Source organism: Alligator sinensis, unplaced genomic scaffold (assembly GCF_000455745.1).
Source record: "Alligator sinensis unplaced genomic scaffold, ASM45574v1 scaffold862_1, whole genome shotgun sequence".
Classification (NCBI taxonomy): domain Eukaryota; kingdom Metazoa; phylum Chordata; order Crocodylia; family Alligatoridae; genus Alligator; species Alligator sinensis.
In genome coordinates this window covers 1,198,031-1,214,491 of record NW_005842066.1, presented here as the reverse complement: position 1 = coordinate 1,214,491, position 16,461 = coordinate 1,198,031, and the positions used below count along the sequence as shown (strand labels likewise).

General features: G+C 38.6%; 1 protein-coding gene across 1 annotated transcript in view; it reads left to right on the top strand.

The window, feature by feature from the left end:
• ZSWIM6 (zinc finger SWIM-type containing 6) overlaps nucleotides 1-16,461 on the top strand; it is a 149,200-nt gene that overhangs the window by 80,743 nt on the left and 51,996 nt on the right. The window contains 2 exon segments of the mRNA XM_025204027.1: nucleotides 5,754-5,902; nucleotides 6,694-6,844. Of these exon segments, the coding sequence (XP_025059812.1) occupies nucleotides 5,754-5,902; nucleotides 6,694-6,844 (300 nt within the window).

The following is a 16,461-nucleotide window of genomic DNA, read 5'->3' as shown; positions in this document are numbered from 1 at the left end:
GGGGGGGGGGGGGGGGGGGTGTTAAGAGGTGTCTCAATGCCCCCCTCAACTCCCCCCCCTCCCATCCTAAAATGTTTTGTATTAGGATTAATGCATATTTTTAATGAAATTGATTGGAGTGGGGGGCGGGAAAAGGGGGGAAGCAGTGAGTTGTTGGCAAAAACTGCCAATGACATTTATTTAGGTTAATCAGAACTGGATAAGGCTTGAGTAAGTTCTGAAGCCTAACCAAGGGTAGGTGCATGCACAACCCAGTAATGGGTGAAATTTAGTGTTGATTTAATACAGAGTGCTGCATGTTAGTGGGCAAATTTTAAATTATTCTTTAATTTGCAGGCTTCTAAATTAGCAGAATTGACTCCGCAAAAACCTGGACATCAGTTTGGACATTGCCGTGAACAGCTCTGTTCATTTGAGTATTGTGCTAAAGTACATAATAAGTGGCATGCTGTAAGGCATACAGACAAATTTACCCTCTCATTGTATTAATCTGTGGTTGGCCATTTGTGTAGAGCACTGTATTCAGGGCTGGGTTACCACATCTCAAAAGATAGTGTTGCTGTTCTATGAGATGGGAAGCATAAGAATAAGGGGGCATTTTAATTAAATTGAAAGGCTTATGATTCAAAACTGATAAAAGGAGGTATGTTACACATCACTCATAATTAGACTGGAACGCATTGCTGTGGAGTGCCTCTGATCTAGGAAGATCTAGGAGTGTCAAAAATCTGAGGAAAATTCAAAGAGGATGTTAACTGCTCTATAGCAAGATTACCCGGTTATTGTAAATATAGAAAGTTTTGGAAGATCTGGTGAATAACTTATGTTCCTAGGTTTATTCTGTATAGTTAAAAAAAAAAAAAAAAAAAAAATATTAAAATGAAGCTTAATCTAGACCTGCCTAATGTGAGGTTTCTTGTATCTTCTGAAATTTCTGTTATCTATTCATTCTGATATGAATAGAGATGGGCTGCAATATAGCTATGAAGTTGTGTACTGTTCCGCAGGCACACTGTGTGCTACCCAAAGATCAGAAGTTTACTGAAAAGATTTATGGGCAAGTTTGAAGCATTTGGGGGATTTAAAGCATAGTATCATATGAATTATTAATTTAATAATCTGTGTTGGTTTATATAATTCAAATGGTGTTTTGAAAGTAATTTGAACTACACCAAGGTTATAAAAGTTAATTACCACACTGTTATGAGTCCATAAGTATGCTGCATCCCTGCACTTGGGCCAGTATAATACTGATTAACACAAGCTCTTTATGTGCAATTTTCTTTCCACATCTTCCTCCCCTCATCTCCCTGTCTCCTTCCCCTCCTGGCTTTCCCCTCTGAAGCAGAGATCAGATGATACTTTAATGAGATTTAACATTTACAGTTTTATTTATATTTTTTTATAAATGTAATTGTATGAATGAAGAGCCAGGTACAAAGATTACTTCTAATGAATGATTTGCAAAGGTTTTGCTTAAGATTAGAAAAGCTATTAGAATTCAGACAAGGGGAGGAGAGAAGGTATACATTTTAAAAATCAGCCTAGTATATATATTTCAATCAAATATAGCAGTCGATTGTTCCCAAGTAGTCTGCACTGTAGGTTTCTTTTTTTCCTTTTCCAGAATCTAAGTATCTCAATCATTTGTAAATATAATTTGAAAAGCAAGTCAGAGCTTCATGTTTTATTAAAATAGTATTATTCTTTTGGGTTGAAGTTTTCCCCCACTTAACCCACATTCAAGGTGGAATTTAATATAAAAGGTGTAAACAAAACAGTAATATGATGAAAAAAAATAAATCGTCTTTTACAGTATGTTTTTTAGAAATCTATGACCATTTTAGGTGCTGTTTCTGCCTGGAAGTTGAAAACAGGTTTATTTTTTAACAGGTAATTTGTTCTGGGCTTAATGCTCCCTTGAGAGAAGCATCTTTTTTTCAAAGTTAGTTCCTTAAGTGACATTGCATTTCCATTTTCAGAAACTGCTAATGTCTTTCTGCTTTGATTAGGAAAATTGCAGAAAATTAGAATGCTCGTACAATATGACAAATTCTTGTCCATATCTTATACTGAACGTGAAGGGTATTTGTAATGCAGCCAGTAATCTGATAGATAACCTAATGAAGCCCGAGGTATGGAGAGAATTAATATGGGAGTGTCTATAAGATGACACCATTTAATTACAGGTTTTTATATTTCATATAATTGCATGGTGCTTTTCACTTTCAAAATTCAAACATGAACTAATTAGTCATCACAGTACTCCTATGAAACACACAAGTAATATTTATCCCCAATTTACAAATAGGGAAAAGGAATTGGTGTTTGTACTGGAATTAAATTAAGAAATTTTTGTGGGTTTGTTTTTTAATCTTTATTTGCTACTCATTGGACAAAGGAAGTGGCACTCAATTTAATTTTGAAAAGTACCAGTTGTGAAAGGCCAAGAAAAAATACTCTCTTTATCCATAAAACAAGTATGGCGTTGGTAGTGGCAGTTCAGACTTTCCAAAATGGCATTGCCACTGTGCCCTACGCCTAACTGGGAAGGACTTTTAATTGTGAAAAGATGCATTAGACTAGACTAAGGGAGTTTGCCGTCCTGCTGTGGACAGCCCTGTCCAGCGGGGGCTGGGGAGTCTCATTCTGCAGCAGGCCATGCCTCTTTCTGACAGTTACCCCCAACTTTGATAGATGGGTGGGCCAGATGAGTAGTTCCACGGGTTGTTTTACACCCTTAGGTAGACTTACTCAGATGCTGATCCTGAGGGCCACTGGTTAAGAGTAAAAACTGCATCTGTAGAGACATCCACTTGTCTGACAGATACTAAAATAAACAAATGAATTTTATTTCTTTAGAAACAAGACTACATAAGAAATTTGAACATACTGAGCATAGCATATAACTGTTTTCTGAGTGGAGCATCCCCACATTGGAGGAAAGCTCTATGAGCCATGTCTGAGAGTGTGGACTTTTAACTGCTGCCTTTGTTGGCCTTCATTATTAGAATACATGGTAGCTCTCTTACCTTGCTGCCAAGAATGGGTCCGGTGTCTCAGTGCCATGGGGAAAACTATTTCAGAAGGCTGTTGGAAGTATCAGAACAGCAGGACTGTAGTTGTGTTGGTATGGTCCTGGATTGACCTGATGTCACTGTTCAAATGATGGAATGTTGTTATTGAAGAATCAGCAATAACCATGTTGAAAATTGGTCTTGTACAGGCTGACCAATACGTTTTTGATTTAAAAAAAAAACAAAACCAAAAACAAAAGAAACCCAAAACACTTACAGAAAGAATCTTTATTTCCCTAAATACAGAGGCTTAGGTAGATGGATCTTTTTCTGCTGCTTAAATGTAAGCAAAAGTATCTACAAATACAAATTAAAAATAAAGCTTTTTGGGTAATAGCATGTTTAAGCTAAAATAAAGACAGACTTTTTTATAAGTATTTTTAAAATAGCTAATTATTTCACAGGTCATGTATGTTTTGAAGCAATGAAATATTTAAACTCTTATTTGCAAAGTGATACTACAGAGTTGGGTTTGTATAACAGCTGTGCTGCCTGTTCTGCCTGATTTCCCTTTTTATCTAGTTTTCTGCAACTGAAGACCTATAGACATGTGTTACATGTAGCTGACTGAATTTGTAACCCCATTTTAAAGTTAAGAATAAGGAGAGAAGTCGAGTAAAGGAGATAGATATTCATTTGTTTGTTTTCATTATATCTTGGGCTCCGTTTCTTTTCAGAGAAGCTGCATATTTATATAGCTTCCCATGGAAGTCAGCAGGAGTTGGATACAAATATTTGGGGCATTCCTTTCTTTCTCTTTTTTTTTTTTTTTTTTTTTTTTTTTTTTAAGGAAAAAATTGTCAGTCTTAAGATCTGAAGTGGAAGATGGTGAGAACCTCCCTGATCTCTCAGATGCTGTCTTCCTTAGCTACTGGCAGCTGAATACAAGATACCTTTCTGGCCTTCCAACTTTGTGTTATGACTGGTTGGAGAAGGAGAAATTTCACCAGATTTTCCAACATGTATGCTTTAGCTACATGGCAGTGTTAGAATGGGGCAAAAAATGAATGATTAAATCCATAGAATCTAAGTGGCAATTCTTATTTTTTTCCTGAATTTTTAACAATCTAGATAACTTTTTAAATGACATTTTTTTAAAATCTCACCATCTCTTATTACAAGACACTTAGGCTTTGTATAGATTAGGATTCAGTGTTAGGACAGTTGGCTCATGTTACCCAACTCAATCTCTTATACCATCTAGAACTCTAACTGAGATTAAACATTTGTTTTTCAGAATTGTCTGAATTGATTAAGTTAAAATTTTAACTCAGTTAGCTGGAGCACACTGTTGTATAACTGCTTTGTCTTTGATTAGCATTCTAGAAGGGGTTAATCAGATTACATTACTTAACCCAAACATCATGTCTTTAAAGCTACAGTCTAAACAGGGACCTGAACGTGCAGTTTAATTGTAGGCTTGTCACCACAATATCAGCTTGAGTTGTAACTCTTAGTGTTGCCTCTAACCTAAGTTCTTCACACAGTACCTTGCTTCAAGGGTGGTGGTGCTTTTAACTTGAGCTGGCTGGCTATGAGGAATCTAGACTAAAACTTGACTTAGCACAAGTAATCAGCTGTCAAAATATTTCACCCCTCTGAGTTCCCTTGCTCGGCTGTTCTATTGTTGTTTCTCAGCATGGCTGCTCTCCTTTAACTAAGTGACCACAAAATGAGCTTGGGGAGTTTGTCAAAAATATTCCGAGCAAAGTTAACCTAACAGAGTCAGGTATTTCTGTTCCTGTTATGCCCAAGCAACCATGAGCCTCTTCAGAGTGGCAGGGTTATCAATCTAATAAATAAAATGAGTTCATTTGAGAGAAAATAACATGAGTTAATTTTGTGGTGAAGGCATAGGCTATGTTAAAAATGCTTCTTAATCATCAGGTTCACTCCCTGCATAGTTTTAACTGCTTATTTTAGTGAAAAAATTGCTTCTATTTTCTTTGAAGTTCTATGTTTTGTTCTTTACTCCTGGTTTGCCATACAGAGTGAGGAGGAATAAAGCTGCTGTTTGCTCTTGTCTAGTAATGGACTCTTTGCAACACTATTGAAGATATTGGGATCGCATAGAACTCACTGAAGACATTATTAGGTGGCAGTAGTTGCAGAGATGCCACAGGATTTCTTGTGTGGATGACTTCCTTATAAGGAAAAAACCTGGCTTGGCTCTAGGACCTCAAGCTGAATTTGTGGTCTTGGCAAGGAAAATATCATTGCAACTGAAAAATGTTGATTTCACTTGGATCATTAATGTGGAACCCCATAATGCTATTCTATTAAAGTAGTGTCACAATTTATACATTTCAAACCTAGTCTTGTTTCAGGTATCATGTACTATATTTTATATAAACTGACCAAAAATGAAAAACAATGGCAGACTACTACAACCATTTTTAATGGTAAAACATCTTGCAACTAAATGTTGTTTTTAATTTTGTTACAAGTATTGGTTCCTTATTTCCACACACTGTCCTTGGAGTATTGAGAAATAGCTTAACTTAAAGTATATTTTTAAATATATGGTAAATGAGTCATCCACAACAGGAGAGAACTTGAATTCAGCCAGCTCCTCAGTGCTGCTGAGCTTCCTCTGCTTGATTTTTATTTTATTTTTTTTCCATAAACCTGTGACCTTTATTTAAAACATAATGATGTTTTTCTTGCTGTTTGTAGGTGCTCCAGACCCAACAGCAGGTGCTAGCATAGATGATGAAAACTGCTGGCACTTGGATGAAGAACAGGTCCAGGAACAGGTTAAACTCTTCCTTTCCCAGGGTGGATACCATGGATCAGGGAAGCAGCTCAATTTGCTTTTTGCAAAGGTAGGACTTGTGTTTGAATATTCCTAAACTGTCTTCCTTCTAGTTTCTTTTAGGTAGTCCAAATGTGATTGGCTGCTTAGTCAAAGTATAGTTAACTATAAACTAAGTTAAACCATAGGAACATGAAAGCCAGACTGATTATAAATACTTTTCACATAGTACAGACTAGTTTGCTCAAAGTCAGTTTGCTTATTTGCTGTAAGAAAGTGAAATAACATCTCAGCCTTCACCAACCCACCTCCCTTCAGGGTTCTGGAAACCTGTTCATTGCTCTTGTAGATTATAACATCTGTGGGTTACTTGTTAAAAATTGTCTTGAAGAAAAATTGCAGTGAGATATTAAGTGATCTAAAATCAGTCTTAGTGCTGCAGTGCAGATACTTCCTATGGTTCTCCCATAGCCTGCGATTGGTTCCCTAGAACATCCTTTACTTGTATTGGGTCAGTGTTATTCCCAGGTTAATGCTATAGTTTTGTAACTGTTTTGTTGCAGGTGTGGCTGTCTCTGCTCAGTGCCACTGAGAGAACTGGGAGTGAGCTGGGGGAGCAGAGAAAGGGTAGATCCAGGGAAGACTGAGTAGAGTCCAAGGAAGGACAGAGGGAACAGTAGTGGAATAAAGACTGTTTGGAGTTGGGCAGTCCAGTGTGCTGTTTGGGATGTCTGCACTCTGACCATAATTTTAATAGTTTAGATATATCTGCTTTAAAGGAAAGAAGGACTAAATAAAATGCATTTAACCTCAAACTTTCATACATTTTCAAATGCGTCTTAAGGGACTTATTTTTCCTAGGTGCGAGAGATGTTAAAGATGAGAGACTCTAATGGAGCTCGCATGTTGACGCTGATAACGGAACAGTTCATGGCTGACCCTCGGCTGTCACTTTGGAGGCAACAAGGAACTGCAATGACTGACAAGTATCGGCAGCTCTGGGATGAATTGGGTAAATGCACAGAATGAAAATAACCTGGAATGTGTATATGTATGCATACATAAAATGAAGAAGCCATTCAATAGTTAAAGTGGTGGGGAGGCGGATGCAGGCTTATAGTGGTATTGATTAAAAAACAAGAGCTGGAGTTCCCTGCAAGCTTAATTGCTCTGTTGCAGGGAATGTAAATGGTGTGAATTTCTGTCCTAATAAAAAGAAAAAAAATGGAAATAGGAGCACCAAGGATGAGTATAGAGGTACAGAAAAGCACCTGGGGTTAAAATCCAGAAAGCTAGAACTTAAAATGAGGTTACAACTACCAGGGGACATAAAAGGTTCTCTAAATACCACATTTACTCAGATACCATAGGCACCTTTCCCCACAAAAAATCAGCTCTCCAAAATGGTCAGGTGTTTCTTAGGCAGGGAAGCTGATTTCTGCACTGGGATTGTAGCATTGGGATGCTAAAATATGGCAGCCATGTGCTGTGCTTCTCCCAGCCCAGGAGGGATGGGTACAGTGCATCCTTCAGGGTCACGGTTAATTTTATTCTTGTCACAGTTGCTGCTGAATTATCAGTAGCTTTTGTCTGAGCAGCCAAAAACTGCTATCAATTCTGCAGTTTTATATTTGTCACAGCTACTGCCATTCTGAGGCTGCAGCTAGAGACTGAGTGACACAGAGTTGCCTTGGCCCCTCCTGCCTGGGGCCAGCGTTCAGCCATGTTGAGCCTATGCCGTGGAAAAATCTTCTTTTCTTTATTCTAACTTCTCAAACAAGGTGTGTGTCTTATTTGTGGGAGGTTGGGGGTGGGGAGTGGGGGTGGTATGTGCTAAAATACAGGTACATTAGAAAGAAAAGTGTTTCTGTTACTTAACAAGGGAGTAATGCAAATAGCATGGTATAGGAAGAATGAAGTATTTGATGCCATCTTTGCTTCAGTCTTTATCAAGAAAGTTAATTGGTCCAAATACTTAACACCAAACTAAGAAAGAACAGGTTAAAAATATTGATAATGTAGATGCATTCAAGTTGGCAGACTTTGCTGTGGTTTCACCCAGAAGTACTTGAGGCAGTCTCTAAACTAATGGTTGTCAAGCTGTTTGCTGTAGTGGGCCACACTTGCAGCTCTGTGTGTTGTGGGTTGTGGCAGCCACACAACTTACTTGCAATGTATTCATTTAAGAATGTCTTAACAGGATGTCACATAGGCTGCAGCAGTGTGCTGATTGGGCCAAATGAGGGCCATGGGGTGAGAACCACTGCTCTAAACCCTTAGTAATTTATTTTAGGAACTTTTGAAGGACTGGGTACATCCAAGATTATTGGACAAGGGCAGACCTAGCATCTGTCTTTACAAAGGGGAAAAGAGAGCACAGAGAATTGTAGACTTTAATTCTTGAAGCCCAACAAGATGCTGGAACAGGTGACTAAACAATTTGTTTTTAAGCAGCTAGAGAATAATAGTGACATGGAACAGCCAGCATAAATTTGTCAAGAACAGAGGGTATCAAAACAATATAATATTCCTTCTGTTACAGGATGACTTGGCTAGTGGGGGAAGCAGGTAGATGTGATATCTTGGCTTCAGTAAGGCTTGTATGACAGGGTCATAAGCAAACTAGAGAAATATGATCTAGATTAGGGCTGTCCAGCTGGTGGCCACAGGCCACCTGTGCCATGTGATAGACTACCTTGCAACTCCTGGGCTCCCATCTGGCTTCACCTGCCCATATCACTCCAGCTGCAACAGGGCTCCCCATCTCTCTTGCAGCTTCCATGTTCTGTACCTACCCCAGGAAGTGTGGCACTGCAAGATGCTCAAGGTGGGGTGTGCGCACATGGATGTACACTGCTGGGGAGGGAGAAGGCGAGACGTGTCCCTGCAGGGTTGTTGCAGTACTGGGTGGAGGTGTGTTGCAATGGGAAGGGAGCCTCTGTGTGGCATGCATCCTTCAGCTGCTTAGATGTTAGACGCCCCTGATCTAGATGAAGTCCATGTAAGGTTTTTGCGTAGCTATCTTATAAACTGCACTCAAAAAGTACTTAATGGTTTGCTGTCAGACTAGGAAGGTGCTTCAAGGGGGATTCTGAAAAAATTCTTTCTGGGCCCATTTCTAGTGGATATTTTGTTTACTAATTTTGGATGATTTAATAAAGAATACACTTAAAATCTGCAGCTGTTATAACCCCATCCCTCAACAGAGAGGCAGTGGCAAGTACTGAAAAGGAAAAGAGCAGCATTCAAAATAAGTTTGATAAATCTGAGAGAGTGTCTGAAATCAGCAAGATGAAATTCAGTAAATGTAAGTGGAAGGCACTATGCTTGCGAATGAAGCATTGCATACTTAAATACAAAATGGGGAGCAATTGGGTAGACAGCGGTAGTGCAGGACAGGCTCTGGTGGTTATAGCGGACCACAAACTGATTCAGTGTAATAAAGCTGCAAAAAGGCAAATCTTTCTGGGATGTATTGGCACAAATATTACATGTAAGGCACAGGAGGGAATTGTTTATTTGGTGCTGAGGCCTCAGCTGGAATAGAGTGCCTGTTAGGGACTGTAACTTTTAGAAAGATGTCTAATGCACTTCAGTGAGTGCAGAGGACAGTAGCAAGAATAAGAGGCTTTGAAAAGGGAAAAAAGGATGGAGGAGATGTAGTAAAACTTGTCCAATGTTTTTAATAGAAAAAAGTTTCCAGTATGTGTTGGTGGGCAAAGACAAGTAGTAACTGGTTTAATTTGTTGGGAAGAGGAGTTAGGTTGTATATTTGGATGGAAAGATGTCCGTCTATAAGGGAAATCTGTAATGTAATAGCTACATGGGGAGGTTGTTGCATTTAGTCCTTTAGAGGCTTGTAAGAGCAGGTTAGACAGATATGCGTCAAAGACTCTCGGTATACATATTCTGACTCTGTGCATGGGGTGGACTAGGTGGCCTTTTGAAGTCCTTTCTAATATAGATCTGTGACTTGGGTTCTTTGACCTTGAGATGATGGGGAAACAAAGCATCTTTTGCTGAAGAAAAGAGTTAATCAAGAAAAAATCTGCTATGTGTAAAATTACAGGGTCACATCTCTTGTTGCTGGTGTGAGTTCAGCTGGCATGTGGAGGGGAGGGGCAGAGAAGTTGGCTCTATCTATCCATGACCCTATAATAAGCAAATTTACCAGGTACTGCCAGGAAATCTCTGTGTTGTTGCTGAATCGTCTAAGCAGGCTGTCATCTCTTCATTGTTTTATCAGTTGCTTATCTACAGTTTCTCCTGTAGATATGAAGATGGGGGCAGCAGCATCTTTCTGCAGTACAGCACCAGAAAGCCTGCTTAAAGTAATTTTGACTGAACAAAGGTGACAATCTTATTTTGGCTGGACAGAATGTAGGAGGTGCCACACACAGGAGGTAGAAATGTCAAGTCATTCCTTTGCTCAGCCAATAAATTTTCTCATCTGAAACAAGCCCAGTAGTCCAATCCTGAATTTTGCTTGAGCCCTTCAGTCCTGATCTGCACTTAATTTGCTAATTTTCACCAATGATATTGAAGTGTACAACATAAAAAGAGGGAGTGAGCCCTGCTGATTGAGTTAGGTCTGCCCTCTGCCTGCAGCACCAGATGGACTGGGTGATAAATAAGGCTTCTCTGGTTTCTTAGGTGATCCTCCCCACCCCCACAAATAAATGGTGTTCTCTCCACCAATGCTTAAAATATTCTCTAACAGTTTGTAACTGATCAGAAATAGTACCCCTCTCAAATCTGGCTACTAACTACCAACTTGCCTTCAGTAAGATTTTAACTTGATTTCAGCTCATTTAAATTTAAGAATTCATCTTTTTTTCCAAGTGGAGACCCAGCCTGAGAGAGAGACATGAGCATGTAAGGAGAAGCAGGTGTTAGGAAAGCCAGAAAAAAAATGATGATCCCAGGAGTGAAGAGTAGGATAATACTGAGAATCGACTGTCTCCTTTGGCCAGCAGTGACAAGGGGGAACTTGTACAGATGCTAAGGGGTTAATAGGTTTTATTGTGCCTCCTAAAATAAAAAGGTGGTGGGGACATGATTCCTCCTTTATACTTATTTAATTTGGGTTACTAGCAGTAACATTCCAGGAACTGTAATATTCCTTGAGCATATCTACTCGGAACAGATGCAAAAAGTTAATCTGTTTTGACCACAGTATCTACAGAATAGATTTTTTCTTTAACTATATAAAGAAAACACTTCCAGCATCAGCAGTGATATGGATGTCTGTTTAGAAAATAGATATAACATGTTAATTGAGCTCTCCCTTACTTTTAAAGATCATATAACCTCTTTTGCTTTGTCGCTGTGAAATGTTAACATATGTAGAGTCTAAGTATGGGCTCTGTTCTAATAAAGCAAAGCTTACTTTTAATATGCATCCTGCCAACCATTAGGCATATGGACATTTTTGTCAGCTTCATTTTGGCATATGTTTTAAAGCACATGGTAATAACTTTTAAGTTTCATTCCTTGCCTGGGTCACTTGAGTAATGAGCCTTTCATTAAAACATTAATAATGTTTTCTGCATTGCAGTGGGTCCTGGAAGGGTAATTATAAGGGTAACCTGGATTGGGATGAAGCCCTGCTTCTGCTCCCATTTGAAGTTTATGATGAACCTATTTCAGTAGAATTAGAATCAGGCCTAGTGCATTTGGAGATGTTGAAACTAGTCAACTTTTCATATCCTGACGTAATGAGTTCAAGCTAGTCCTCCCCTAAAGTGTCAGTGCAATGTACTAGAGTGGTTATGCAAGTAATTTACAGTCTGAAGTTTTAAATAGGTGTGTTTAATTGCTTCTGAATGAAGGGATAGTTAGACTAGAAGTCATTTTTACATCAAATTCTTCTATTCTTGTTCCCCTTTCTCCCTCAAACAAAAGAGGGAAAAAACATGCTAAAAATAAAAGCTACTTTGAAGTCTTCAGTATTTCTAAAATATGTTGCATTAGGGAGGTCAGGATTATGGTTGTAGGTCAAAATAGAAATGTAAAATTATGGTGCAATTTATTTATTTTTGGTGATGCTGGAAACATTGGTAATAGTGCCTGAAGTGACTTTTGAATGAACCATCATTCTTAAATTCCATCAACACATCTAACTTACAGCAGTGATAAATGGTTACATTTTTCAAAGTTCAGAGCTGGAATTTTTCAAGTTAATACTGTGTAAATGGTGTCTCGGTGGGTAAATTCCAAGTGCTGTGGGTTTTTTTTAAGTTTGACTACTGAACAAAACTGCAGTACTGCAGCTTGATTGTATGATTATATTATATAAATCCCTTTTGTGCACTATTTAATAAATTGCCTCAATAAAATAAAGAATGTAGAAGTGCAGAGTAAATACTTACTTGCCTTTTGCACTGATTTCTCTGGTTACAAGAGAAGGTAGGTCAAGCTTCTTTCTGCTCTGTAAAAATATCTGTACAAGCATACATGACTTTAGCAATAGTTCTGTAATAGTCATTCATCCAAAATGAAGTAAAAGTTGCTTTAGGACAACAAATGTGAAAAGATTTTCTTTCTTAATAAAAGGGGGAAAGTTGACTTTGCACCAGTACAGAGATCATGGTTGCTGCAAGGCTGTCCTTTGGAATTAAATGCTGAGCACTGCCAGATGCCAGACATCGCGAAGAGGCTGAGTTTTGTTGGCAAATGGGATCTGCAAGTTAATTGGTGTTTTCTGCAGGCTTCTGGCTGTGAAATGAAATTGGAAGCCCTTTAGCCACATGGATAATACAGGACCTGAATACAAATGTCACATGTCACCATCAGGGCCCACTGTGAAACAATAGTGTTCCCACTCGAACACTATGCCATTACAGATCATTTAAATATGGGGATTACATTTAAACTAAAAGCCCCATTTGCCTTTTACTGCAATTTAAATGTCCTCTTAGCAAAAGCTAAGTGACAAATTAAATGAAAAAAGTGCCCACATTTTTAAAGCTGTAATGCAAAACAACCTTTTATTGCTTCTCATGTGCCACGAATGAATCATTATACTTGTCAACCCTAAACCAAGCCATAATTGGAGCAGCTACTGTTATCAAAGCGGGGCCACTCTTGTGACAGCTTAATAAAGCTGAAACTGTTAAATTAAATCCCAGATGCTTAATCTGATGAAAGCAGGCAAGTAGAAGAATCTAAGACAAGTATCTACTGTTTGGTGGAGTGATGGAGCCCAACAGCTTGTCAACACGTAGATTACAGGATCAAATGTATTTTTTGTGTTCTACCATTTTTCATACCTTTCCATCCTCTTGCCTGCCTTTGCAAGAAAGAACCTTTATGTAATTTGCATGTTTCAAAACAAACATTTCTAGAAGATGTTTTCCCTTTTTTGATATTTAAAACTAATGTCTGTTTTTTTTCATTTGGTTGTTTGAAAAAAAAACCCAAAACATCTGAAGTAGAAGAGTTTCCCATCAAAAGAAAGAGAGCTTTCTCTGTAAGCCCAACCCTGAAAAGGACAATCAAGAGAGAGCTTTTTAGATGGGGCAATGGACATTGTCAGTCAACCAAGAAGTTGAGGTTTATTCTCACGTAGATTGGTCTTTGCCCATATTGTAGTCTGGATCTTTGAGGTACCAAATGCTCTCAACTCTCAGGAGAAAGTACAGGTGCTCTGTACCTCATAGGAGCTGCTTGCAGCATTGTGCTGCATCAGTTCCACCTACCTAGTTCAACTACTTCAGGCTGGCTAATACAAATAAACCTAGATTACTTTTGTGGTGTCTTGAAGAGACCTGTTTAAAATATTGGGGCCTTCCTGAGATACTTCTTTCCATATCAGTCGTATCTTCTGGAAATCTTACTTCTGAACATGTCTCTTGTGTAGCAAGGACTAATCCTGTCCCATTGCCTAATAGCCCCATTGGCTATTACATTGATTTTTATTCAGCTAAGATTACTTTGTCTTTAAAAATAAAGCTATTTTATTTCTGATATTTTTAGTTGCATTAAATTGTATTGTTATGAACTTTTTGCAGGTAATACTGTTCTGGGGGTAGGTGGGAGTTGCAAGCACTGTGGGGAACAGGGCTGGAATTCAACAGACAAATTGTAAAGAGTGAAATAAATAGGGTACAATTCGGTAAAATGCAAAGTACTATACTTAGGCAGGAGTAATCAGCTGCAGAAATACAAAATGGAGAATGTTTAACTAGGTTGCAGTTCTACAGAAGAGCATCTGAAGGAGATACTGAATCAGAAACTGAACAGAAGTCATTCGTGTCTGACTGTTGTGGGGAGAAAAATCCATATATTGAGGATATTCAAATAGGCATATTGTGTGTAGGACAGAAAATAATGCTTCCACTTTATTCAGCAATGGTAAGGCATCAGCTGGAGCACTGTGTTCAAGAAAGGTGTGGGGCAGTCAGAGTCCAGATAAGAGCAAAAAGTCAAAGGTCTAGAAAACATGACCTATGAGGAAAGATTGAAAGATTGGGTTTTAGTCTAGAAAAGAGAAGACTGAAGAGAACAGCGTGAAAGAGGGCAGTATGAAAGCAGTCTTTAAATATAAAATTGTACTGTGAAGAATAAAGTTATGAATTTCTCCAGGTACCCGAAGGAGATGGTATGAGACACAATAGGATTTAAATTCTAATGAGAGAAAGTATAGACATCAAGAAAATTTAACTGTAGAGGTGATCTATTCCAACGTTCAGCTAGGCAGGTTGCAGATTCACCCTCATTGAGGGTTTTCTAAGAACACACTGCACAAACGTCTGTGCTGATATGATTGATCCTGTGATGGGGCAGAGGGATGAACCAGAACATTTCTCAAGGTTCCTTCCAGCCCTGTCATCTTTGGTTCTGTGATTGTTAGTGTTCCTTTAGCAGCATTCTGGACCATCTCAGTGCATTACATTACGTTTTCATAGTAGTTTATAACTTGATGATAAAATATTGTACAAAATTCAGATTGTGGGAGGAAGTGCATTTTTCTACCGAATGCTTACTTTTTCAGTAGGCAGACAAGGTTCTTTGGGTAAATCTGATATCTTTTGTTAGACCAACTTTTTCAGTAGATTTTATGCTCACAAAGGACCATTAGATGTGGTAATTTTAAATAAGATTTAATTATTATTTTACCACAGGGAAACTCTCTCTTTTTTTTTTTTTAAGTGCCTAATAATGTTTTCTCAACTCAAAAACTACTTTAATTTTTTTCTGAGCAAGCCTTTGTATACTCTTCTAGGGCATATCAAGTCAGATTCTTTAAACATAGCTAAATACAGCCTAGAGAGTATAGATCCATCTTCTTTTTCTTTTCAATGCATTTAAAAGAAAAATGCAGGAAAAATGATGTTATGGGACATGCCTACTGTTCCAAAGAAATGTGACCTCTATTCTATACTTCAAAAAGACATGAAAGTAATTTGCTCCACTCTAAGAAAGACATCTTTCTGATACCAGATTTGGCAGCCTCTTTAATGAATAAGAATTGCCACCACTAAACATTTATTCTAATTTTTGTATGTTAACAGACCGTTTTTGTTTTGTTTGTGCAACTGCATAGTTTAAAATAATCAACTTGATCCTTTCTAGGATACTGAATGCTGCAGAAAGTTTTCCTCCCCCACCGTATTCACAGTATTTTATAATGGTATAGATATAGGTCATCATTTTCAAACTCAAGTTCCAAATTTAATTCGTAGATTCATAGATGTTAGGGTCAGGAGGGATCTCAGTAGGTCATTGAGTCTGACCCCCTGCCCTGGGTAGGAAAGAGCGCTGGGGTCAGATGACCCCAGCTAGGTGCTTGTCCAGTCTCTTGAAGACCCCCCAGGGTAGGGGAGAGTACCGCCTCCCTTGGAAGCCCATTCCAGATTCTGGCAACCCTTACTGTGAAGAAGTTCTTTCTAATGTCCGACTTAAATCTGCTCTCCATCACTTTGTGGCCATTGCTCCTAGTTACTCCAGGGGGTGCCCTAGTAAATAGTGTCTCCTATTCTCTGCTGCCCTCCCCTGATGAATTTATAGGCAACCACAAGATCACCTCTCAGCCTTCTCTTGTGAAGGATTGCCTGGTTTTATATTTAGATGCAAGTTAAAAGCAGCTGTATTTAAAGGCCCTGCATGTCAGAATTTCCTATTCATCCTTATTTCTGTTAAAATCAATGAAAGTTGCAGGTACATATCACCTTTCCAAAATAAGGCTGCTTTTAGATTGGCTCCCTAAATACTGATTAACCTATTAAATTTAGGCACTCGGGGCACCTATACACAAACGCAGAGGCTGCTCCGACGCACTGGAATTCCAGTGCGTTGGAGAAGACTCAATCAAGTCTGCTAGACCGTGGCAATTGCTGTGCTCCAGCAGCCTCCTATGTCTGTGTATCAGTGTCCCTGTGCTTAAAAATGGTGGCGGGGGCATTTTATCTGAAGCGCCTCAGATCAATTGAAATCATGATTTAAATCACTGTTCAGGAAGCTTGATTTAATCATTGTTTTCTACAAAAAGTGCATTCTTGTTGTTTGTCCTTTATTCATTTAACTTCTTGAAACTTTGCAGTTTTAGAGAAAGATAAGAGCTTGACTGTGTACACCAGGCTTGTCCAACATGCGGCCCACCAAGCCACTTTATCTGGGCGGCGGCGG